Source organism: Idiotropiscis lumnitzeri, chromosome 10, assembly GCF_059441095.1.
Source record: "Idiotropiscis lumnitzeri isolate Australia: NSW breed Sydney's pygmy pipehorse chromosome 10, RoL_Ilum_1.0, whole genome shotgun sequence".
Taxonomy (NCBI): Eukaryota; Metazoa; Chordata; class Actinopteri; order Syngnathiformes; family Syngnathidae; genus Idiotropiscis; species Idiotropiscis lumnitzeri.
Window position 1 is genome coordinate 10062588 of NC_142400.1, and position 25007 is coordinate 10087594.

Sequence of the window (25007 nt, forward strand, 5' to 3'; positions counted from 1 at the left end):
ATGTCAAGTTTCTGGTGGAGTGTGTTTGAGCTTCCTTCTGCCGCTGATGCCTGGAGGAGGCTGCAGACTGGCACAGCAAGCTGCTATTAAAAAAATGTCAGCATGTCACTATAATGAGCGGACTGAGAGACAATCATGCAGAAAGAAATTGAATTATAAAACTTTTTAAGATGATTTGGGATAATATGACAAAATCAGTGTGGCTTCAATGTACTGAATGAAGGCTAACTGTTGCTTATTTTTTCACGACCTCACAAACCTTGACAACCGCATCTTCAAAGAACACAACTCCATGTTTACTCATAAAGCTTGGTGAATTATTCATGTGGGGTGACACAAAAAGAGGGAACACCTGTGTATGCATGAGATCCCAACAGATTATCTCTGCTGGTTCTCTTTATTCACTTCCTGAACTGTTCATCTGTTCTTTTCTTGTTCTTATAATATTGACCTAATGCAACCGAGTCATAAGACATATATTTTAAAACACATCATGACATCACTGTCTTTGACGGTGTGTGAAAGTCCATCGTCACATGACTATGTGTGTGTGTGTGTGTGGGGGGGGGGGGGGCGGGGGGGGGGGGAACTGTAGAAGACATCTAATGAGGCTCCTCCATAGCGGCTATGTTCAACGGCTCTCATGGAGGTGAGTCACATGCACCTGGCGTGACGCACACCCTGCGCAGTTAGCGACTCTCCCAAAGGATTAAGATAATATTTTCCAGGTTCAGGTTGTAAACAAATAAATTACCTCAAATTCAAGAAGAAAACAAAGCCTGGACAGAGTAATGTGCTGACCGCCATATTGTCACGCAGCTGATAGATATATTTTTCAAAGAAACCTCACAATCCTTATTATATGTTCATTTGAGATCATCACAGTGGCCAAGTAGTGAACTATAAAAAGAAATCGGCTATGATGATAAAGAAAACATGTGTTTCTTGACCAATCCCGTGCGGTTATTTCAAAGAGTGTCCAGACTTCTTTACGGCTTGTGAGGGTCGTTTTAAAACTACAAAAACCCAGACTATGAACATGAGTGCTCGTCGCCCCATAAAAATCCCCGTTCGTTCATCTTGGGTGCGTTAGGACAGACACTCTGAGCACGCTACCTCACTCATTGCAAACGTTGATGAAACGTGGCGTTGGGTTAGCCAATGCGTCCCAAAAAGATGAAGTACCACACAGGCCAGTGAGTCAGGCAGTACAAGGAAAGTAAACAGTTGACTCACGAGCTGACGATTATAGGTTGCTTTCAGAAATTAATGTGTGCACGGCTGGCTTTGCCTCCGGCACCACACAAGAACAACAAAACGGACACTTGATAACTACGTTAAAGTTTTGCTTTTTAGTTTAAAATGGCTTACATTTAATAGATTTCTGCTTTGCATTTATTAAGTGTAACAAATGGGAACCATGTGGCGGGGATTCAGAATGGTTTAATAGAAGGGGGGGAAAAAAAATTGTCAACTCTCTACTTTTCTACTAATTTTCCAATCATGAGGATTATGGAACGATACATAATATTAGGATTATGGAACGTATAACCCGCGAAAAGTGAGGGAACACTATGTTGTGAGTAATCCCGCAGGTTACGACAGTGTCGTACCAATGAAAGTCAATCATAAACTAAGACCCCCCCCCCTGTACCTGTGAAAAAAGAACTCCCAAAATGATGAAAAGTTTTTGGTAGTCACCTTGATCCCAATATGCAGAAAATGCAATATTTTCCCCCTGGCTCTTGTCACACCCTTTGCACAAGGTTTTTGTTGAAAGAGCAGTTGTGCCTCTTTGCGTTTCGACCGCCACTGACAAATGATGCCATTAACGGCATACAATTGTAGCTCGAGTAAGTTTAGAAAAATCAATCACAACAGACCTAAACACAAGTCGTAATGTATGTAGGACAGCTGCGAGGGGGTGAACAATTTGTGCCACATAAAAAGAGAACTGGCCTGGCACAACGCGAAGAGGGACAAGTGCCTAAGCATTAAAGAAGGAAGCGGCGTGTTGGCACGGTCCCCGGTGGATAAATCACTTGAATTGGAAAACTTGAAGAAAATGAAGCATGGTGTCTACAAATCCATCACTCCGAATATACTGCGTATGCCAAAGATTGCAGTTCAAGCTCCTTTGAGCATTTACAGTGAACTCAATCACGTCAGCATCGGAAGTACATAATGAAAGAAGCTTTTTTTTTTTTTTTTTTTAACGCACAGTGTACCGAGACGTGTGTATCGTGTTCCCGCATCACAATAAGTTCAATTTCCTGGTCTATGGTCTTCATGACTCAGTCAAAACCTTCATTACTGGCCACAAAACACCTATGGACTTATTTCTTTTGACGAGCGGTGTGTGACGAAAATTGTACGACCTCAGGCCATCCAAGCTTACAGAACAACAAACGTGGAATTTGGTTGCTGTGGGGACAACACTTATTGATTTTAATTATCGGATTCTCTTGAGCAAGGCACCAAGTCTTTAAATTGCTTAAAGAGTGACAGACATTTTATGGCAACTCTGATGAAAGGTTAGGATTGTCACGTCCTTGGATTTATTTGTACAAATGAATTGAATTACGGTATATTCCGGACTATAAAAACCATTCTTGCTCACATTCACAGATGAAAAGATGCAAAAAGACAGCTTGCCTGTAAGAGTAAAAAATATGTCATCATAACACTCTAGTTCATAAATAAATTTCCATTTTAGAAGCAAAAATGTGTTTGCGTCCTTTTATGCTCCACACGAGGATCCAATTTGTGAACATGTCACATGAAATTACCCTCAAGTAAATCTAAATTTAAAGATTGTCAGCTTGCTACAAATTTCTCTTGTTGTGGTTGTGAAAAAGCAGGTAGGATTTGGCTACTGTTAAAATCAGGGGTCAAAGACCACCCCATGCCTTATTCTTTAACAGAAAGCTGTATTTGCGGTTGTTATTTTTTTTTAATAACTACAAAATATTTGAGCATGTTTAATAAATTCAAGTTGAAATGTCAAAGTGGTCCTTGCGTCATTCAATTTGTGTGCATCTAACCCCCAAACACGCCAACTTCAAGAATTGAACCCTGAACCTCAAAACTGTTAGGCAGACGTGCGAATGACGAGTCTACTGTGCTGCCGCCAAACTGATAAACGTGCTAGAGCATTAACTTCTGAACTTCTTTTTTCTTGGCAAACCAATCGCGCCCTGTCAGAGGGCCAGTGAGGAGTGTTAATGACGGAGGACACCAAAATTGGCACCAGCACATCTTCGGCTTTAGCAGCCACTAATCTTCTCCACCGGATTTGATAGCTTTGGGGCAAATGAAAACTTCAAACTTGGTCAGTGTCTTGAGAGGAACTGGGAGCTAATCTCCAATCCTGTGCTGTGTTGCTATAGCTCACTTTTATAGATAATTTTTCTTTTACCACTCCCAATATTTACATCCATCCATTTTTCATAGCACGCGTCCTCACTGGGGGGAGCAGGGGCCCTTCCCAATTTACCCTGAACTTATCAACTCCACATTGGAAGGCTGAACCCTCAGAACTGTGAAGCAGACGTGTAAACTACTACTCTACCTTACTGCTTCTCCCATTGTAAATGACTAAGTAATCAGTCGAACATGGCACCCATCAAGGCTTTCTTTTCAATCATGATCTCAGGAAGAAAAACAGCTCTGCATCATTACAGCTGACAAGCACACAAGCTTCCGTCTTCAATTCCCATCAATAAGCAGCATGTATTCCCAGTAAGCCTCAAATAGTGAGCCTCCTGTACGACGAGCATTACCTGAAAGGCCCCTTTGTCCGCCAGTGCACCCAAAGGATGCTAGTCGTGAAATTCCAGCTTGTGTGAATGTCTGCCAGTCACGCTGACCTCAAAAGTTGTGCAAGTCTGCGTTACATTTTCAGGGGAATGTGTGAGTGTTTGCTCATGACTAACATGGCGAAACTGACTGAAGAAATTACATTTGTGTCTTGAGTGCTGCAGTAACGCACCGACAGTGGGTGTGAGATGCTGAGCTGCACTTACCGGTACTGAACAATGCAGCATGCAATCACTTTCTTAATAATACATTACTCGTAGCTTTCATGAATTTTAACGAGCCCTTTTTCCGTCTGAGTTCAAAGCAAGACACCGTGGCTTTTCAAACACAAAACCAAAACTCCAAATCAACTTTATACGACTTGACAAACAGCCATGAAATTACAGGAATTAGTAACAGCTGAAGAAGAGCACACTCACCTTGACAGAGTTGCAGATGTGATTTTTTCTGGTGATGTTTCGGAAGTGGCACAAAAAAAATAGAGGCAGCGACGCGAAAATATTGAATTAAGCAGAGTCCCTTCTGGTTCGTGACATGCACACCAACACAGCTTCCACTCATACAGGGGAAAGAAAACCTTCATTTGCTCCCAGCTGCATGTAGAAGGCGGAGACTTGGGCGCTGATCCAAATAAGAGCCAATTAGAGTTAAGGAAGAAGCTGACGAACATAAAAGGGCGGGGCTTGTATTTTCCGCGGTGTGCATTTATGACGTAGGTTGGGGACCCCCAAAGATTCAATTTGTCATTTATGGTCAAGGTTACTGAAACTTTCGATCCGTTTAGCCATCGTAAATATTGTGAGTAATGTTTTTATATTGACTACGTGAGAACGTCTGAAAAAAGATAGAAGCTTCATATCGTCGGCGAGTAACATGACTTAAAACAGATAATAATAGCGAGACTAATATGAAGCTATACTGCCATCTATTGACTAAGTGGTGGAATTACACCTTTGCAATTAAGAAACCCTCAAATAATAGTTAGATTTTGGAGATTTGCTTTGATTTGAGTTTACAACCATCGCAAATTAAACCAGAAAGTGTAACATTTTTACAAATGAACTGAATTTAAAATATATTATATGTTAATGTATGTTAATCAATGTAATGAAAGAAAGGCAAAAAACGATACGTATTCCTCTGAAGAGAATTGCTTGATCATCTCCAAGAGTTATTTGTGGTGGACCTATTTTTTGTTGTTTGGCCAAATGATAAAAATGGATATTGAATATAATTAACAGTAAAAATGAATTTTTACTTTTGTACTGAATACATCTCAGGCTGTCCGTTTTTTTAATTTAAAGAGTTAAATCAGTATTTCTACATTTACATCACAAATAGTCTGCTTAAGTATAAAATGTGAGTATTTGTACCCTCTCTGGTGTCGATGTTACGCGGTGGTTATCCAAGATTTAAACCACATTGTGTTTGTGGATGATGCTGAAACTGGTTCTGTTAAATAAATCCCTGAAATTGAGACAGCTCAATAAAAGTTGACCTTGGTTCATGATATCATTACTGCATATTGAACAAGGATAAGGGACATCAAGGCTCTGAAGCAAAAGATCACTGATGCTATCGCCATCATTGATGACTCTACGCCCCAGCAGACATGACAATTGGGTGCCATTCTGATTTGCTCTGCGCCATTAATAATGCACATACACTGTAGAGGTGAATTAAATGAGACAAAACAACTTCAATACCTATGCCTCATTTTGTCATAGTTTCCAGACGTATCGATTGAAAGGCTGATTTAATAAATGTGCTAAATTATGAAGAGATTTCATGGCCACCCTGTTAGACAAATCAGCAAATACATCACCAAAGGTTCCTGTGAATCAATACAAGAGCTCTTTTTATTGAAACCAAAAAGATTTATTTGACAATGTGATGATCATTTTCTTCATAGTTTGAGTTAAGATAAACATCCACTGCACAATGAGCTGTTTCAAATATTTTGGTGCCCATATTCAGTTCAACAGCACTTTAATATGGAATATGTTGCTTTATGAAGTAAAACGGAGCATATTTACATTTGTACAGACTAAATGTTGGATTTTATTCGATTATGTGGGCAATTTATAATGTACACTTTCATTAGCTTATCCACGTGGCTGGGAATGTTTACGCTAACACAATTTGCATTGTCAGGTAAAAGTATTTATGATTATGTGCACAAACACACAGAGGAAAAGAAACCAAAATTGTATTGCAGAGTCTCTGGATTGTATTTTATTACTGCCAATATTAATAAATGTGCATAAAAGTCCAGTGAAAGTGCATGCATTGAAAAGAAATGAACCAACGTAATCGCATTTATCGTCGAGTTCCTGTCAGAGATGGAGCAGTAAAAAAGTTTCAAAGAAAAGAGTGCAACTGCTGGTTCATGTTATTTATTTTTTGCCCGATATCAATGTCATGTTATCCTCAAGGCATAAATGAATGAAAAATGAAAAGAAAAAAAAACAAAAATGAAAAGAATGTTACATCAGTCGAAGCTGAGAGTCAGGCCTCAAGGACTTTGTGTGACAAAGCACCTTTTCACAGAGCGTCGGTTTGAAAGCAAAGGTCTAAGCCTCTCTTTTCCTGTTGAATGTTCGCCTTTTACTTTAACGTCAGAAATTGGATTTTTCTACTGTTGAAATATTCCAAGCAAAATTTTCGCTTTAGTACATTTTGACTATACCTCGCCATAACAAGCTGCTAAAAGTTGACCGACGAGATTCTCAGTGGATGATGTTACAGTTGAGGCCAAAGAATTCGTGTTTCTTGCCTGTGAACACATTGTCCCTCATGTTCAGAGAAGCATATTTGATGGAGCTGTTGAAGTCGTGATGGGCTTTTGTCCTCGAATAAGTGTCCTGCAGGCCCAGAAGGCCATCACCTCTCCCTTCCCTAATGGAAACAGTTCTTCGTACGGGAGCGATGCGGGGCAGCACGCAATGTTGGGCGTCTTGCTCGATTTTCGCCACGGGAGATTTTGTCAGGCTTTCATCAAAATGCACTTTTGCTGCCTCCTTCATCTCCACCTGATTTGACTCAATGGCTTCTGTTTCACCACTCACAGCGAGTGAAGGATCAGAAACAATGTTGAGTGGACCCGTCGGTTTTTTGCATTGACATATCTGGCAGCTACGTTGGCTCCTCGCTGAAGTAGCGCCTTGGTTTGTGGCTGGCGAAAAAATGTCAGCATAAGTGCTCTTCATGTTTCTCCCTTGTCTTCTTCTCTGTCGCAGTTTCGAGGGAACCAGCACATAAACAGAGCGATCTCTCTGGAGGAAAAAATTCTCATTAGAGGCAGTGCAATGCTGTTGTGTTGATTTAATTATGTATTTTCTCACCTCTGTTCCCACCGGGGCGGAATGCGAAATCCTCCCAGTGGGCTCACTATTTTTTTCCCTGTAGTCATCAATTTTACAAGCTTGCTGCAGCCCTTCAAAGTAAAGCAAGACGAACAATGCGGCTCATCAATAGAGCACCGTTCTGGACTCGCAGTCAAACATGCTTGGGACAGTATCATTAGCGACTGATTTATCACGAGACAAACACTCGAACAGGCAATTGCCCCGAGACTTCCAGAAGACCCTAGTTTTTCATAAAAAAATATTAATAAAGAGTTTCTTGTATTTCAAGAAATTGTAGTTTTCGTTTGAAAACACACACTGAACAACACATCAAATGCTGTCTTCTTGGTGTCCAGAAAGTTATCTAGGCCCCCAATTGTTTTTTATTATTTTTTATATTTTTTATTTTATTAATTAAAAATTGATTAATAAGAGTTTTCTTCCATGTAAATACTTTTTTAAATTGTTTTAGCTTAATTCACACGCTTTCAAACATATCAGATGTGTAATCTCTCATGATCATTTCAAATGCTCCTTTAAAACTAATCCAGTGGTCCCCAACTACCAGGGTGCGGCCTTGTACTGGTCCGTGGGCCTCTTTGAACCGGGCCACGGCAGGCCGCACAGATTAAAAAAAAAAAAAAAAAAACTTTCAGTACTTCCGGTTCATTGATAATTCCAGGCTTAAAAATATTTTATTTTGAAAAGTATCTGGCTTCTCTCCGTTACATCGATCTATGATGGACTCTTGATGCATGTCAAGATGCAAATTATTGCAAATATTACATGCTAGCAAAATGAGTAAAAAACAGACCACGTACAAAGCCCGGCCGGCTCTGCACAATATGCAATTGTGACGAAAGTGCTAAATTGGCACCACTATCAGTCCCTCAATCTTAGTCTTAAACATTGTCATGTCTGCTAGAAAGCAAAGATGTGCCAATCAACAAAAGAATGCCTTCACCTGAAAACAACTAAAGTGTTGGAACGGCCCAGCCAGAGACCAGACCTAAAGTCATTCAGTCAGAAAAAAATATATAAAAAACTATTGGTAATTTTTTGACTTTGACAAAGGTCAAATGTCAAGGGTCCAAAAGCAGTTGAGTGCACCACACTCGTGGCCAGCCATTATTTATCATATTCTGTAGTCGTTGCATTCACTGTCTATTTCACTTTCTTGCAAGTCGGCATTTACCTTTGTAGTGCATCTGATAAGAGGTGATCCAAGTCACCCTATCCATAGTCCTCAACATGTTACTTGTCCGGTCAGAAGCCGTCAAATCTGTCTCCACATTTTTGGGGGTGGGCAGGACCGCCCTTGTGGGAGTCGCGTACAAGGCATGCCGAACGCCCCACACAGGCTTTGGACGCTGAGAACAAGAAGGATTAGAAAATCGTCCGATGAGTCGGTATGATGGATTGAATTTTGTCTAAATACACGTAAATATTCATTTACTTCGGAGAAGCTTATCTCTCCTGCCCACTTGACTGATTTTGCCCTTGTTGGTGTCTCCAAAATCTCATGCCTGTATGGACCGCCTGAATGAGAACAACGCATTACTGGAGTCACCTTACGCCATCCACCGCCACATACTCTCGTTGTACCTTTTGTTTTGCTGAGTACGGTAACCGTCGGTGTCGTTGGGACGATGGGGCTGATGAAGGGGAACGGGGTCGTCCTGAATCCTGCTCGATGATCACCTAATGACCGGAAGGATGGGAACATCTCAAAGCGGCAGATGTGGGAGGCATAGGGATGTTCTTTTGGAAACGCAGTCTTGGCTGCTTTCTCCCTGTTTGGAAATCGTTTCATCAACACGTGTTCAAGTCGGGCTCAGCCGCAAACGCATTTAGACAAGGAATTGTCTCCGGAGCCATACTCACAATATATTTACATCAGTAGGTTTTGGAATGCTAAGAAAAATCACATAATGACTCTAATCTGTCCTGTTTATTGTTTAGCTAACAACCATACAAACAGGATTACTCACAGCTGATCATTGAGGGGTGCATCACATTTCTTTATGACATCAGTGATGTGAGAGTGACTCACAGTTTGCCTGGGGACGGAGAAGAGCAATCAGGAATCATTAGTTTCGATTCATTCGTGAGCTTTTTGTATGCACGTGTCCGTATGCTCACATGAGGCTGCTGTTTACAGAGGAGGACTCCATCTGGCTGCAAAAACGCTGATAAGTTGATTAAACAGAGGAACAGATTTTCTTTGCCGTCGCGAAAGGATTTGTTTGTATTTGAGTTGCAAAGAGGCAGAAACCATTGGGAAGCATAGATGAAGAAATAAGTTAATTTATATTCATTTTTAACTCTTTCGCTGCCATTGACGGATATATACGTCAAAAAATGCATTTTTTTTTTTAACCTGGGCTGGCAGTGAATGAGTTAATCCCCTCAATTTAACTCAATTACTTTGGTTTAGATTTGATTTGGTGATGCTTTTTTTCCACTCAAAAATTTTATTACTTACTGGAAAAAATATTTACTGGATTATTTGAAAAATGTCCAATTGATTCCTGTGCAATAATGCTTTTTTTGGGAATAAGTATTTTACTCCCACTGACTTGTATTCATTGAAATTTTGTCTTTCAGTCATAAATGCTCGGTAAATTCCTTTGCACTTCAACATGGTGCATCCCTGTTTATTTCCATACAATTCCTGATTTTTAAGGAAAATTTTGTCACACTGACAATAAAACAAATTGACATGTCTAATATAACCATGCATGAATAGACATAATCTAGTGTCGTATAAGTTAAATATAAGTAAATACGGAACATAAATTTTAAATTAAAATGTTCATCTATATATCAGCATGCTGAGTTTAAGAAGCACATGTCCTGCATCAATAAATGAAAACATGTTGCACAGTGGATATGCATCTTTCCAGCCTTTTAAGACTAAAAGAAAAAAAAAAAAATGGCAGAATTGCACAAATGTTACTCAAGTTTACCTTCACAGGTATACAAGCAGTCAATCCACCTTGTCCAGTTAAAGGAAATGGTTTCCTAACAGTGCAGCAGCAGGTGGAAAAGAGACAAGGGCATGGTTCCGATGAGTCCAAATGAACCCAACGAGGACAATAATCGAAATCCAACGTCACAGATTGTGTAAATCACATTATGAGCTGAATGAATGCTCACGCTACCAGCATTGGACACGTGCTGAAACCAGAGACCTGCCTGGGAAGAGTTTGGTTTTGGTTACAAGGAGTCATCTTTCAGCGTCTCTGTTGCAATGTAACAGAAGAGAGACAGCTATATGTCAAGGTTGCACGTCAACACTACTCTCAGGGTGAGAAAAAAAATCAGTCCTCATGTTTCCTTTACCTGGGCAAACTTTTCATTGGCGGGCCACAATGGGTTCTAAAATTTGACAGAGGGGCCGGACCAGGAGCTGATGGATGGAGTGTTTTGGTAACCTCACTTCATCTGAGAAAAAAAAATACATTTCATTTGAAATTAAAGTGAACAAAAGCATCACAACAATATATATGTCTTTGAAAAATCCCAGTATTTTGAAAATAAAACATTAACAAGGTTTATTCATTTCATTTTGTTTCAAGCTTGGCGGGCCGGATTAAAACGTTTAACGGGCCGCATGTGGCCCCCGGGCCGTAGTTTGCCCACACCTGCCGTATACCATGCCATGTTCTTCTCAACGAGTAACTGGCTGATTGCACATTGTGGGCGGAGATTTGTTGTTACGGTCAAGCAGCCATGAGGTGTCCTGCCAAAACGTTCACCTCTTCTCACGCACTGAACAAAGCAATGTTGGATTTATTTGTAAACTTGCAGCTCGATCCTCCGGCCCGCTTTGAAGTGGAAAAGTTTAGTTTGAATTATATCTTTTGTGACACCAGTGCTGGAATTATTCTGACACATTGTATTCCATTCACCCATTTCTATACCGGTTGTGCCATTTAGTATCATAGGAGAGCTGGAGCCTTTCCCATCTGACGTCGGGCACACGCCATACTGGTACCCAGCCAATTACAAGTTGCTTATGCATTATCATACAATGCTGTAAAAAAAAAATAACAGGTCACATTAGCATTCCATTACGTCTTGTTCAAAGATGAATGCATACGTTGCACTCTGTGTTAGACATGAAACAATGCACAAAGCGTTCATGGATCAGTGCAGCAATGCACGATACAAGACTGTGCCGCTTTGTGCTTTTTAATTGGGATTCCCATGAGATGTGCTTGAGAGTCTCAGCGAAATACAAATGTCCAGCAGGCCAGTAACCAATTACATAGATTTGGTCTAGTGGAAAGAGCTTCCAATCAAACATCGCAGCGGCTTTATAAAGTTGAGGAAAAGCATAAAGAGAGGAAACGGCTTAAACGGGGTTGCACAAACACACGGGGAGTCAACTTGAAATGTTGTCTGAGGATCAAAACATAGCTTTAGTGCCTGCAAATACCGCATCTGTGATGTGATCAATTAGTCAAGAAAATATTGCTCCGTGGATTCTTTTAACACATCCATCCATTTTCTGTACGACTGCCCTCAATTCTCATAGAATCCTCACCGGCCAATCTATTTGATTTTAAAGCTACTTCGCAGAGTCTGGTTTACATACCATATGAATGTGTTCAGTATATGTGAGGCATGCGCAGCACTTAACGTTATCAAAGTCATCTCCAACATTACGCAACCCCAGATCAAAAGATGAGTACAGTGGATCCGACAGGATATGTGGTGAGGAGCCTGCAGTGTTTTTTTGATGTGTAACAATGGTTGTGTTAATGAACACAAGGGATTGATTGCAACATATTTGCATCACCGAACAATACTGTACAGCAGCAGCAGCAGCAGCAGCGAGGCAACATGAAGATATTACTAACCCTTTTTATTCATTTATTTGATGAGAACATTTTAGTGTGTTATTTTTTTTATTTACCTGGCTGACTGAATTAAATGTGCTGCTTTAAACAACTAAGTTAAGTGTTACAGAAGAAGAATGCCTCCTGCTGGCGTTTTACTAGAATGCAGTTTTTCGTTTCTTCGGGGCCATTTCACTTATTCTTTCAGTAATCAGGTGTGGACCATAAAGAAATATGATTATACACATGTGAATTATTACATATCGTAAAAATTTGGAGTGATGGGATTTGGGGGGAGTTACGGACTATGCCACAGTTCACTTGCTCTACTAACGGTCAGGGCAGCGTGCATTCATTTTCTACTTGGCGATAATGTGAGTTTGAATTGTATATCTCGATATGTGCCGTGTGATTGACTGGTGACCAATTGAGGGCCCCAATGCCCTCAACAGCAGGGGTCTTCAATATTGTTCCACGAGGGCTGCTGTCCTGCCAGTTTTCCATCTCTTCCTGCTGCAACACAATTGATTCAAATAATCGGATAACCAGGAAGGTCTGTAGAAACTGGACAACAATCCTGATCAGTTGAATCAGGTGTGTTGCAGCATTTAGAGGTGGAAAACAGGCAGGACAGCGGCCCTCGAGGACCCTTGCCAAACAAGACAAGTGATGGATGTATGATTTAGTGTATTTTTCTAACAGTTTTGTCTTACCACCATAAATCGTTGGTCCCATCTAGCTAACAATCTATCTCTGTCCCGCAGGCGGCGGTAATGAGCAATACAACGTTATTGATAACTGCCAATTAACCAATATAGATGAAGAAAAATAATCCCGACTTCATAACCATCTTTATGCTAAACGAAATAGGTTCCATATAGCTCGTAGGTCCCACATCAAAGTTGAATTAGTTAAGTAGCACACATACCTTGTGGCGTTGTGCACCTGAGGCATCGAAGTCCCCTCCACCTGTAGCTCTCTGCTCCCCTCCCACAACGTGTTGTTCAGAAGATGGCGTTCACATGGGTAATGAATGGATTCATGTTAGGACGACAGCACAGCCTCTGCCCACCGTGCAGCTTCACTCATGTTCCAGTATTCGATCGCGCCGTTTGCTCCTCACTACGCCTATCCCACCGTGATGACTTCGGACTACTCTGATGTCGAGGCGTTTTTAGACGGCCACCCGGAACTCTTCGAGGAGTATCTGGTCCGAAAGGCCAAATGTGAGCACATCAGCAGGTGGCTGAGGGAGCACCAGGCTCCTAAAGTGACCACGGCCGAAGAGAGACGCGGCGGTGCCCCGGCCAGGGAGCCCTCTCTGTGGCCGGCCAATCCGGACGCTCTCCGGCGCAGATCGTCTCACATGGAGCTTCGGCGCAACTTCGCCCGCTCCAAAGCCACCACGGCGCACCGGACCTACGACGAGCACGCCAGCTTCGGCCAGCAGGACCCCCAGTCCAGCATGAGGCGACGCGCTCTCCTGCGTAAAGCCAGCTCGCTGCCTCCCACAACGGCGCACATCCTCAGCGCTCTGCTGGAGTCCAGGGTCAGCGTGCCCCAGTACGCGTCCACCGCCACCGACCATAAGTGTCGCCTCAGGGAGACCAACGAGAGGGAGTTCTTCTTGGAACTGGTCAAGGACATCTCCAACGACCTGGACCTGACCAACCTGAGCTACAAGATCCTGATCAACGCGTGCATCCTGGTGGACGCCGACAGGTGCTCCCTCTTCCTCGTGGAGGGACCCCCGCACAAGAGGACGCTGGTGTCCAAAGTGTTTGACGTGCATTCGGGCACTACGGTCAGACCCTCCTCCTGCACCCTTAACTCCAGCGAGGTGCAGGTACCTTGGGGAAAAGGCATCATTGGATACGTGGCGGAGCATGGAGAAACCGTCAACATCCCCAATGCATACGAGGTAAATGCACCAAGCACTGTACATTTGAATGAAAAAAAAAAAAAATAACATGGCAATCTGTCTGCAATATTCGGATCACTTGTTCAAACTTCATTGACATGATTGTTGATCATATTCAACATGTTATTAAAGGCGGATTATTTTTTTTAAATAGATATAACTCAGATTTTCCACTATAAATTATTAGCAATCACTAAACATGATTACACACTGAACGAAAGCTATTTAGTGTAAATGAACCCCCGCTATTCGCGGTGATTGGAACAGGACCGGTCCACAAATAGCAAAAACTTGCGTATAATTGACGGCAATTAAAATGCACTGGGAAAAGAAATTCTAAATAAATTTTCAAAGTTCTCCCCAAAACGCTGATAAACATTCAATACACGGAAAATTGGTTAAAAAAAAAAAACTTAAAGTAACTATACATAGAAGTATTATGTCAAATTAAAATTGCAGGATGCTTACCTGACTAATTTGAATGAACACCTCGTGCATGCCTTCATATTCGCTACCATATAACTGAGACTGTCGCTGTTCTGCTATTATTCTGGTATCTAATGTAAATATGTTTATGTGTTTTAATTTGTGTTCTAATTACCTGCTAATTTATATGACGGCATATGGAAAGTGCTTTGTTACAGCTCCAGCTGTTGTGAAATGCGCTATATAAATCAAATTGTATTGTATTGTCATCAACTTGAACACGTGGAATCAAAAAATAAGATGCCATATATCTTATGTGCAAAAATTTGCACGACTGAGCACTACATTTTTTACCACTTCCACAATATAGTACATTGACATTATTGACAGCCATATTGAACATAGCTGATTTTTTAAAAATAAGACTTTCGCCACCATAGTAGCTCGTTATAAAATCTGACATTTATCTTCAACTCACTTATTATACACTACTAAACTAAAGCTTCTTGAATATTTTTTTCTTCTCCAGCAATTCCATTTTGCTACATTGTATAGCACACTGTACATACTCTATGGTTATCATACAGTACAAAATTATGATCAATAGGCCTATTCAATGTCAGCTAATTCCTACTCGAAATAGACACCCATGTTGACATGCCGTATATTTATATACTATCTCATGTCTGAGCTTATATATTGTATTATTATTATTATGCTAAATATGTCTTCAACACATCTGGTAGTTGCATTTTGTTGACTTGGAGGTTTACTGAAAAAAAAAACCTATGATTTTTGTTGTTGTTGTTTTAGCTTATACCAAGTTAAATATCCAGTTTTTTTTCTCTTGAGACAAACTACATTTTTAACGTTTTCTATCATCATGCCCAATATCACAGTTTTGAACACTTTTAGGAGGAAAAAAAAATTGTTGGCATGTGCAGTCATCTTGCATCATTTATTATTTAAGGGCTTAAAGACAAGTGTTGCATTTTTTTTTATTTATTCATTGTACATGAAACTTTTTTGTGTAGTTTAGTTTCTTTCCGTTTGTTCTTCTTTACCTCATAGTCGCTTAATCTGCGGTAGAATCGAAAAACGGTTGAGGTCATCTTATTGCTCTGGTGAGGAGCGTGGCTCCAGTCTATCCACTTTTTCTGTTGTCATTTACTTTTGAGGTCAACTTTATTGTGACATAACCAAAGTAATTACCGACATTTGTGTCATGCTCGATGGCTCAGAGTGGTGCCGAATGTCACTGGCTGCCCTCGACAATGTCTGATCATTGTGGTGATCTTCATAAGTGCTCTCGAGGGCTGCTAAACCAAAGTAAATGCATATCTCTGGACGATGGGGGCATTTACCATATGAGTGGTCTTATGATATGTGCTGACGTGCCATCCAGGACCACCGCTTCAGTGACGAGATCGACAAATTAACAGGCTACAAGACTCAGTCCATTCTCTGCATGGCTATCTGCAACAGTGATGGAGAGGTCATTGGCGTGGTACAAGCAATCAACAAGAATCCCGCGGGAACGCCTTTCACTGAGGATGACGAGAAGGTGAGACTTTCGCTGGACTCACTCACATTACATCGCCGGCAGTCAGTCGGCCATACAGACAGAATTTCCGAGAGAAGGTGATAGAAGTATGGAACATTCAACCCTTCTATCTTGAGGATAAACACTTCAATGACTCTCTAAGCAGGACATATTTTTTTTCTTCTGAGCTTTTTAAATCTGCTCTCGACTCACATCTGCGCTCTCTGTACATTGCTGACGATGTGATAAATTGAGTTTATTAAAGGAGTTGGGAATGCAGAGAAAAAGTTGAGAAGTCTTGCTAATTATTGACATTCAATTATAGTGCAACGCCAGTTCACGTGTGCGCATGAGATTGTCCACTAGGTGGCAGAATAAAGTTGTCTCATCCGCTTTGCTGCTCATTTGAGTTGATTTGACCTGCTCATCTTAAAACCCCTTCATGTGAATTACTTTTACTAACAAACTACAGATTTGTTTTCAGTGGCGCAGTTAACAGCAGCAACTGTTTCACACTCGCAACCCACAAGCTTCTGATTTTTCTAAAGTGAGAAGATAAGAAGTACTTTTTTTTCCTATTTGTGATCAGGTGCTGCAAATGTATCTGCCGTTCTGTGGAATATCCATCTCCAATGCCAAGTTGTTTGCGGAGTCTCGCAAAGAGTATGAAAGGAGCAGGGTGAGTGATGCCATAAAACACCATTACACAAAGAATCAAATCTTTGACAGTATTAACTCATTCACTACCATTGACGGCTAAAGACGTCAAAGATCTTTTTTTTTTTTTTTTTTTTAATTCAGCTGGTAGCGAATGAGTTAATATGCGGGCACTTTGACTGCTGATGGACGACGGCATTATGCGCAGAGTTCTAAAGTACCTTCTGCTGCCTCAGGCTTTACTGGAGGTGGTCAATGATCTGTTTGAAGAGCAGACGGATTTGGAGAAGATCGTGAGGAAGATCATGCAGCGGGCGCTGACCCTCCTGCAATGTGAACGCTGCTCTGTACTTCTTCTTGAGGACATCGAGTCACCGGTGAGGCCCTTTCAAACAAAGCTGTTTTTTTTTGTTTTATCTTTTACTTGAATGTGGAGCAATTCAAAACTTACCTTGATGCTTACCGTGACGTGTCCTATAAGGTTGTGAAGTTCTCCAAGACGTTTGAGCTGATGTCCCCTTTGAGCAACATGCATCATGACATCAGGTCACGTAAACTTTTGAGTCCTGAAACATTGAACACTTGGCTGTGTGCACAAACCATTTCATTTTTAGTCAACATGCAAGCTGTTTGTGTTTGAATGCTCACAGTTATTTTATTTTTTTTGTGGCACTCTATCCATTTGCAGCATCAGCATAGAGAAACTGTCGTGCTCTGATTGGCTGATCAATAATAGCATCGCTGAACTGGTGGCCTCCACCGGACTCCCTGTAAACATCAGCGATGTGTGCCAGGACCCGCGCTTTGATGCAGAGGTTAGTTTGCGCACCAAGCTTTTATCCGCTTATACGCTCACATGGATTTCAATAAATATGCTACATACAATCTGCGTTTCTAGGCAGATCAAGCCTCGGGATTTCATATCCGATCGGTGTTGTGTGTGCCTATCTGGAATCGAACGCATCAGATTATTGGTAGGTTCGCCAGATTACATCAATTTCACATTTATCATGCTGAAATGGTGCTCTTTTACTTTTTTCCCATCATGCAGTCCATATTCACGATAATTACAAACTAATGATTCAATTGTTAAAAATAACCACGCCTCATAATCCTTATTAAAGATGGACATTTGTCTGAATTAGCTTGATCAGCCATCAGGATGGAGGGGAGTCGGTGGGTTGGTGTTGTACCGCTCGGCCGTTCGAGAAAATCCAGAAATTGTCCCCAAATTCCCGATGGCCTCCACACCCCTGCCCGCCTCTCTCCCAATGTCACAGGAGAAAGAAAATGATTGGATGTACCAAAGATGGACAACCTCGTTGCCGTAACATCTTTAGACAGCAAACAAGTTGAGACTGAGTTAACAGCGCCTTCTGCTGGTATCCGTCAAATACTGCGCTCTCATGATGCAAACATTAGACTGACAATTAAAATGAATTCCAAATAATCAACAAAATTACCGTATGAGGAAACCTTCAACTAGTTGATTTTTATTCCCACCCTCAATCCTTGTTTGTAGAGTAGCGGTAATGATTATTTCAGTGTGTATTCTAATTTCCTGTCCAACGGCAATCTGTGGTGAGTTTAAAGTTTGCCATCCTCTGTGTTAGAAATGCCAGGTGCTTTTCATTGGCTTGTAGGGCAGTTCTGATTGGGCCCTATGAACTCTGCCCAGCATCAATTCTATCGATCGACATTGCTGTGCCTGCTAAATAGTTAAACGTTTCATTTCATGTGTGTTTGCTCCTCCGCAGGGGTTGCGCAAATTTTGAATCGTCTCGACAGGAAGACCTTCAACGATGCAGATCAGAGACTGTTTGAGGTTTTTCAATCATTTGGAGGGCACCAGGTTTTCAAACGATTGAGCACGTAAGGCATGAGAAACATTATTCTCCCCTCGGCTGTTTTGCTTCTGTGCAGGCATTTGTGATTTTCTGTGGACTTGGCATCAACAACACTATGATGTACAATCAAGTGAAGAAGACGTGGGCCAAGCAGTCCGTGGCATTGGATGTGAGTACCGCTAACACACATTGCAACAGTAAACTCATCACTCACAGGGCTTATTGTATTTTATAAGAATTGGTGGATTTAATCATTTCCTTTCTCCCTCCAAAGCAGTTTTATTTACTTTTTGTCATAAGTTAGAATGTAAAATAATAGCTGGCCAAAAAAAAAAGGTCCATCATAAATAAAAAAAATATTGTTCTGGCCACCTGATAGATCAAACTTTGAATTTTTGCTCTGCCTAGCAACTACGCAATGAGCAACAAATCTAGTGACTATTTGTGATGGTTACTAGAGATAACTGAAACTCGAGTGTAATTACACATCCACAACAGTAGGTGGCAGTAGTGTGCTTATTGTCAGAGTGCGCAAGGATTGTTACTTTCTTTGCAGAGGTGTACTTATAATAATTTTAAAGACTAACAATATTATATATAGTCGCAATGGAGAGTTGGAGGGGCAAAAAAAATCATTTATTCTTCCTGGGGGAACATAACAAAAAATAATTGAGATGCACTGAGTAAGAGCATCATTATTGCCGATGTGAGGTAGTCATGTACAGAGGTTAAACAATTTCTCACATCGAATTCAGTAAACCTAACTCTAAAACAAGAATCTTACTGTACTTGTCATTCTAAAAATGTTTGCTGCCCTGTATCTTTCCTGGTTTTTTACTGTATAAATATTTCAGCCAAGTTCAATATTTAATAATAAATGAATGTGCCAGTCTCCTCACAAAGTCAAACTTTTTTGGGGGGTTATTTTCACATCACCACAGTTGGTTTATTAAACGCCTGATGAAAATGTTACAACAGCTTTTTTTGTAAGCGATGACCTCATGTTTCATGCTTAATTAAAATCAAGTTAGATGAACAAATACAAAAAAAAAAACCCTCATTTCATTCATTTACATAATTTGCACATGTTTTTCCCAGATGTTATCCTATCACGCTACGTGCTCAAAGGTAGAAGTTGACAGACTGAAGGTAATCCCAGCTGGCGTAAATAGGAACATAACATTCTGGCAAACTTCGGAGTAAAACCCATCTCAGTTGAGATTGCTTTACTTCCTGCTTGGCTGCAGCCGTGTGACTGACAGCTCTGTCGCAACCAATCTCTCTTAAGGCTGCAAAGATCCCCCTGAGCTGCGAGCTTGGCATTGACGAGTTCCATTTCAACGACTTTTCTTTGGACAACGATGCGATGATCACCGCTTCTCTACGGATGTTCCTGGAACTCGGTGTGGTCCAGACTTTTAAAATAGACTATGAGGTGAGTTCCAAGCTAAAGTCGCAGTTAAAAAAATAAAATTAAATAAATTTATTAAATCTCTCTCTCTCTCCTTATATATATATATATATATATACATATATACATACACGCACACACACTCTCACTCACCTAATGTTTAGGAAGTTTAAATTGCACTTTGGCTATTCAGGTAAATACAACTAGAGTGCAACTTTTGAAGTAGAGATTACACGTTTCAGAGTTAACACGTTTTTTTTTCTTTTGTTGTTTGGGGGCAAGAACAGGAGAAGTGAAGTCCCTGTTATCAAAGTTATGGTAGTTGAATTTGGAGAGTTTGAATTGCAATTAATTCCGATTTATTTAATTTACAAGCTGTGATTGACTCAATTAAAATTTTTAATTGTTTGACAGGTAATTAATAATTTATAACAATTTAACTGTGCAGTTGAGTTTCACTTTTATTTGAACTTCTGAAATAAAATATACTTATATATTATTATATATATTCTTATTTTTTTCTCTATCATCACTTTATTTATTCAGATGCACTGCACATGGAGAGTTTTGGTGGCTTTCAGTACGCTGAAAAAAAATACTCATTTTAAACTATTTGGATTCTATTCTCTTTCCACTTTCCCTAGGTTTTGTGTCGCTGGCTGCTCACCGTGAGGAAGAACTACCGAACTGTGGCTTACCACAACTGGAGACACGCCTTCAATGTGTCCCAGTGTATGTTTGTCATGATCACCGTAAGTTCCACGCAACATGGCTGTAAATCCACTCGGATTGATTTGTGTTGTCTTTATCAATTAGCGTGTGAAGCTGTGTGCCCCGTTCACTCCTGAGTCGTAAATGTGCTCAAGCTAAACTGCCATATTTTAAGTTTTAGTGCAGTCTTCCAGCATCGATCTTAGCCTAACCTTACCCCCGTAACCCTCATCTCATGTTTTACTGCCATCAGCCTCCGCTCATCTCCTTGACGCCATTCCCCTTTGCATAGTTCAACCAAGTCACACAACACCATAAATACCATATTTGTCAGAGGTATGAATTATATTTGTTCATAGTCAGCCAGCTTTCAGGACGTTTTATCCGAGGCAGAGATTCTCGCGCTGATGGTTGGCTGTCTGTGCCACGATTTGGACCATCGAGGAACCAACAATGCCTTTCAAGCCAAGTAAGGCTCAGAAACAGTATAATGATAGTTTTTTTTGTGATTTATTATAATTTGGATGTTTCTACTGCATCTGCAGGACAGGTTCTGCTTTGGCGTTGCTCTACGGAACGTCAGCGACGCTGGAACATCATCACTTTAATCATGCAGTCATGATCCTGCAAAGTGAGGTGAGGCCCACATAAAAATCCAGACTAAGCCCTCCAAAGGAAGCAATTGAGAAAAATATGCCATTTGAATAAAATAAGTCAGTTCTCGTTGGTTGAGTCACCTTTAAAAAAAAAAAAAAAATTAAATTAAAAAAAAAATGTCTGAGCCTGTCATTATGTGACTTTTTTAGCACAAGGCAACACCGGAGCTCAGTCCAAAATTGACTTTGGAGATTTTTAGTTCTCAGAAACAGTCGCGACAGTCTCCAGTGGTAGCGACCACCCAAAGATTTTGAAGACTCTTGTGTCCAGTTCACACTAGATGGATTCTAAGAGCAGTGTTATCTATTGATCCATTTTAACAGAGTGCAAAAATGTCACAGTGTGTTGCCAATTAACATTGCTAATAGAGACTTCATGAGACAGTGAGCGATGAGTTTGCCAATACATCGGCTTTAAGGGAACATTTCAGGCACTATTGCTCATGCTTGCCTGCATTACTATATGGGGATTTATTTATTATTCATGTTTCAGGGTCACAATATATTTGCCAACCTCTGCTCCAAAGAATATAGCAACATGATGCAATTATTGAAGCAGGCCATTCTCTCCACAGACCTCACTTTGCACTTCGAGTAAGTAGTCCTTTCGGTGCAAAAGTAAGAAATGAAGAATCTATTCTTCCACGACAAAATGTTTTTGTGAAAAGTCTTCCTGCATTGAATAGAGTCTTTTTTTTTTTTATTCTTACGTCCTTGACTTTCTTTCCTTGCAAAGGCGCAGGAGCAAGTTCTTTGAGAGTGTGCTTGCTGAAGAATTCAGCTGGACGGAAGAAAAACACAGAGAAGTCCTCCGGTATTTTTTTGTACAAAAAAAAATATAAATAGAGTGTAGAAGTCAATGATTTACTGTTTCTGAGGTTTTTGATGGTCATTGACAGATCCATGCTGATGACAGCCTGTGATTTGGGAGCGGTCACTCGACCGTGGGAGATATCCAAACAGGTTAGTGCACCTAACGTTGGGGATATTTTTCTTTCATTTTTGCTTGGTTATAATCATTTCCATAATTTGTCCTGACGTATTCCTATGCATACTTGATTTAGAAAAGTGGCTCCGGTCCATAAATATCTCGTTTGTCTAATATTTGCATTCCCTGAATAATAATTAAAATACAACTATAAGGGACATGAGAGGATTTGAAACCTTACATGCAACAAACGAGGATTTAATGGGGTTGGGGGGGGCACAATCTTCATTTATTAGGTCTCTACGGCTCCTTTGGGCTCAACAAAATTGCATGCTCCACACAGTTTGTCAGATTTTAAGTCTATGTCATATCACATTGAAGTAAAATGTGCCCATTCAGGTTGCAGAGTTGGTGACGAGTGAATTCTTTGAGCAAGGAGACAGAGAGAGGTCGGAGTTGAAGCTCACCCCAGCGGTAAGAAGACTTAATAGAGTTTGTGTTTTGTACGGCCCAACCGATATGGACTTTTTGGTCTGATGCAGAGTCCAGTATTTGACAGAATAAAATTCTGATCATAATACAATATCAATCAATTAAAAAAAAAAAAAAACTAATTTAATGAATAACGTAACTTTGTGACTTTGGCATCGAAACATGAAATCAATACAATATTGTTCAGTGATATTTTTATTTTTTTTTATAAAAAAAAAAAAAATAAGTGTTTTTTTTTCTTGGAGGTCTGGAATGAATCAAGTGTTTCTGTTCATTTCAATGGCGAAAGCATGCAATGCATTAAACTGGCGGCTGAAGGAAGTAAACCACCGGTGCCCCTAATGTTCCAGCGGAGGATCTTAATAGTTTTGTGTCTTTTTAGGCCATATTTGATCGAAATCGCAAAGATGAGTTACCTGCCTTACAGTTGGACTGGATCGACGGCATCTGTAAACCTCTTTATCAGGTCTTTCCCACACTGGACACAATCAGAACGCTCCTTTTCATCCCATTACGCAAGTCATTTTACATTTTTCTTTCCTTCCTAGTCCCTGCTGAAACTTAACAGGAAACTGCAGCCAATGGCGGAAGGGATTGACGCCAACCGAAAGAAATGGCAGGAGCTGTGCGCATCTAATGAGCACGCACGCGACGCCACAGTGACCAGTCAGAGTCCCGAGGCTGTAGAAGCCAGCGAGGAGGCCAACGCGAATCTGGCAGAAGAAAACAACTTGGGGTCCAGCGGTCAAGCGTAGCAAAGTTTAGAGTTACACCGCAGATGGAGCAATTTCAAGATGAGGTTCGGTCTCCGAAACAATGGGAATACTGTACTACTCTAGTGAGTTTTTAAAAAAAAAAAAAATGTAAATGCCAGATTTCTTCAAATAGTGGAGCTGTGTTGGCTGTCACATGGCTTCAGTGAGAAGCAGGTGTTTATTTTTGAAAAATGGCTACATGAATGCAACAAATATTACAGGACATATGGCTGAGGCGACGTTAGGTCTATTCTCTCCAGGTTTGCACTTGCTGCATGGACCATTCTGTCTGTTTTGTTTTATTCAGTTATTTTTTTTTCTTATCCAACCCAGTTCTCATGGGTTGCTTTGTCTAAAGGAAACGCAAAGAAGAAAAATGGTACAGGCATTCATTTGTTGAAGTGGGTGATGCAACATGCAGGTACGGCATCAGCTCGAGCGGAGGTGGCTATTTGAGGATGTGTAGTACATGAAAGTGAAATGTTTGTTTTATCTGCTGAGCTTCGCCTTGAAAGTCTCGCATTCAACCTCAGGGCAAGGAAGCAACTCTGTCATGACGTGAAATTTCCCACCGCTCACGAGCTTTTTCATTGACCATTACAGGGAATGTAATGCGAAAACCTAAAAGAGTGACACTTCATGTAAATGGAAATTGTGAAGATTTTAGTGATTCTGATTCCTTATTTATTCTCTGTCATTATCATTATGGATACTGTAGCGTAGTGATGGGTAAATGAAGCTTCAAATCAGCGTCATGAACCAGTTGTAGTATTTCTAGACTCCAGTAGATGGCGCTCTCTGTTCAACATTGGGCTGAAAAAACACTGACTGGACATTTTTTAAACCCTTTATTTAAACCAACAGCGCCATCTAGAGGAGTCAAAAATACAACAACTGGTTCATGAAGCAAATTTGAAGCTTCAATTTCCCGTCACTACTGTATCGTTATGAAGTATGATAATACAAAAGATTTATTCCGCATTTTGGATGTATTCCCACCTTTGAGGAAAGTAAAGCTCGAATACATGTTGCAAGAAGCCTTGGTATGATCTTGTCATGGATTATGGAGTTCTTCTGTCGTTATGCCATGCTGAAAAAAATGCACCTTCTTTTCCGTGTGATGTCATCACTCATTTGTGACAAAAGAAGAATCAATCAAATAGCGGAATCATCAGCAATCAAACGATTCCTGGACATGGAATGACTCAAAAAGAACAAACGTTTGATTCCCTTCCCTCTTCCTTTGCTGCTCGTCTGTTTTAGCTCTCGTTCTCTTTTTTTGCTGCATGGCCACATTCACAATATTTGTGTTAGAACTGAGCCTTAGGTCGTTCAAGTGTTGTTGCTGTAAACAGCATGTTTCATATCAATTCTGTAACTGAGAGGCAACTGCGTGCATCAGTTGCCTAAAGCATTCAGACAAATGAGCTCCGATATATTTTTTTATATGGCTCTCAAGGTGGTTTGTTCCTTCCTGAAAATGGAGCAATGTAGGGGATTGCAATATTTTGTAAGAAGATGAAAAAGAAATATGGTTGTTTCTGAACACACGTTTGACTGCACAGCATGCTGATGACCAAGAAAGTGCTGCATCTGCATGCATGTATGATATATGTATCCTGTTTGATGCTGGACATGACATGACAT

General features: G+C 40.6%; 3 protein-coding genes and 1 long non-coding RNA gene across 13 annotated transcripts in view; 1 reads left to right on the forward strand and 3 right to left on the reverse strand.

Moving 5' to 3' along the window:
- osbpl3b (oxysterol binding protein-like 3b) overlaps positions 1–4410 on the reverse strand; it is a 32861-nt gene extending 28451 nt beyond the window's left edge. For 3 of the 4 annotated variants that reach the window (XM_088306923.1, XM_088306922.1, XM_088306920.1), the window contains exon 1: positions 4239–4410. The gene's annotated coding sequence lies outside the window, so the exon portion shown is untranslated. Of the gene's footprint in view, positions 1–3782; positions 3904–4238 lie in introns of those variants that run through there. The other variant, XM_088306921.1, reaches the window with a different exon arrangement.
- Positions 4411–5850: 1440 nt separating this feature from the next.
- On the reverse strand, positions 5851–13862 carry LOC148329094 (uncharacterized). Of its 4 annotated transcripts, none has more exons than XM_088307739.1 (11): positions 12942–13862; positions 11081–11205; positions 10512–10613; positions 10331–10411; positions 9309–10190; positions 9158–9226; positions 8772–8959; positions 8623–8705; positions 8362–8536; positions 7164–7255; positions 5851–7094 (listed from the first exon to the last, which is right to left on the reverse strand). In XM_088307739.1, the coding sequence occupies exons 5-11, from the start codon at positions 9338–9340 to the stop codon at positions 6549–6551; spliced, it is 1185 nt and encodes a 394-aa protein (XP_088163865.1). In that variant the 5' UTR covers positions 9341–10190; positions 10331–10411; positions 10512–10613; positions 11081–11205; positions 12942–13862; the 3' UTR covers positions 5851–6548. The 4 variants fall into 4 exon arrangements, with proteins under 4 accessions (XP_088163865.1, XP_088163867.1, XP_088163869.1 ...); XM_088307741.1 differs by having other exon boundaries at positions 10302–10411; XM_088307743.1 differs by having other exon boundaries at positions 8772–8867; positions 9309–10411; positions 12942–13861.
- On the forward strand, positions 12951–24000 carry pde11al (phosphodiesterase 11a, like). Of its 4 annotated transcripts, none has more exons than XM_088307735.1 (20): positions 12952–13934; positions 15766–15924; positions 16493–16582; positions 16797–16937; positions 17042–17106; positions 17249–17375; positions 17459–17534; positions 18318–18412; positions 18484–18576; positions 19506–19556; positions 19696–19842; positions 20463–20570; positions 20889–20998; positions 21075–21165; positions 21679–21779; positions 21922–21999; positions 22085–22148; positions 22513–22587; positions 22988–23071; positions 23154–24000. In XM_088307735.1, the coding sequence occupies exons 1-20, from the start codon at positions 13101–13103 to the stop codon at positions 23358–23360; spliced, it is 2796 nt and encodes a 931-aa protein (XP_088163861.1). In that variant the 5' UTR covers positions 12952–13100; the 3' UTR covers positions 23361–24000. The 4 variants fall into 4 exon arrangements, with proteins under 4 accessions (XP_088163863.1, XP_088163861.1, XP_088163864.1 ...); XM_088307736.1 differs by having other exon boundaries at positions 12953–13934; positions 18318–18385; XM_088307737.1 differs by lacking the exon at positions 19506–19556 and having other exon boundaries at positions 12951–13934.
- On the reverse strand, positions 19329–24619 carry LOC148329096 (uncharacterized). Its single transcript, XR_015845706.1, has 2 exons — positions 24360–24619; positions 19329–21153 (listed from the first exon to the last, which is right to left on the reverse strand). It is a non-coding gene; the product is annotated as an uncharacterized LOC148329096 (long non-coding RNA).
- Positions 24620–25007: the final 388 nt, after the last annotated feature.

What these genes read in the sequence shown, in the direction of transcription:
- LOC148329094 (XM_088307742.1), bottom strand. Translation starts at nt 9,340, where the DNA reads ATGGAGTCCTCCTCTGTAAACAGCAGCCTCAT. An exon ending in GCACCCCTCAATGATCAGCT is followed by an intron (nt 8,960 to 9,157) that starts GTGAGTAATCCT and finishes ATTTCCAAACAG; the next exon opens with GGAGAAAGCAGCCAAGACTG. An exon ending in GAGAGATAAGCTTCTCCGAA is followed by an intron (nt 8,537 to 8,622) that starts GTAAATGAATAT and finishes TCTTGTTCTCAG; the next exon opens with CGTCCAAAGCCTGTGTGGGG.
- pde11al (XM_088307735.1), top strand. Translation starts at nt 13,101, where the DNA reads ATGTTCCAGTATTCGATCGCGCCGTTTGCTCCTCACTACGCCTATCCC. An exon ending in TCACTGAGGATGACGAGAAG is followed by an intron (nt 15,925 to 16,492) that starts GTGAGACTTTCG and finishes ATTTGTGATCAG; the next exon opens with GTGCTGCAAATGTATCTGCC. An exon ending in TCTGTAAACCTCTTTATCAG is followed by an intron (nt 23,072 to 23,153) that starts GTCTTTCCCACA and finishes TTTCCTTCCTAG; the next exon opens with TCCCTGCTGAAACTTAACAG.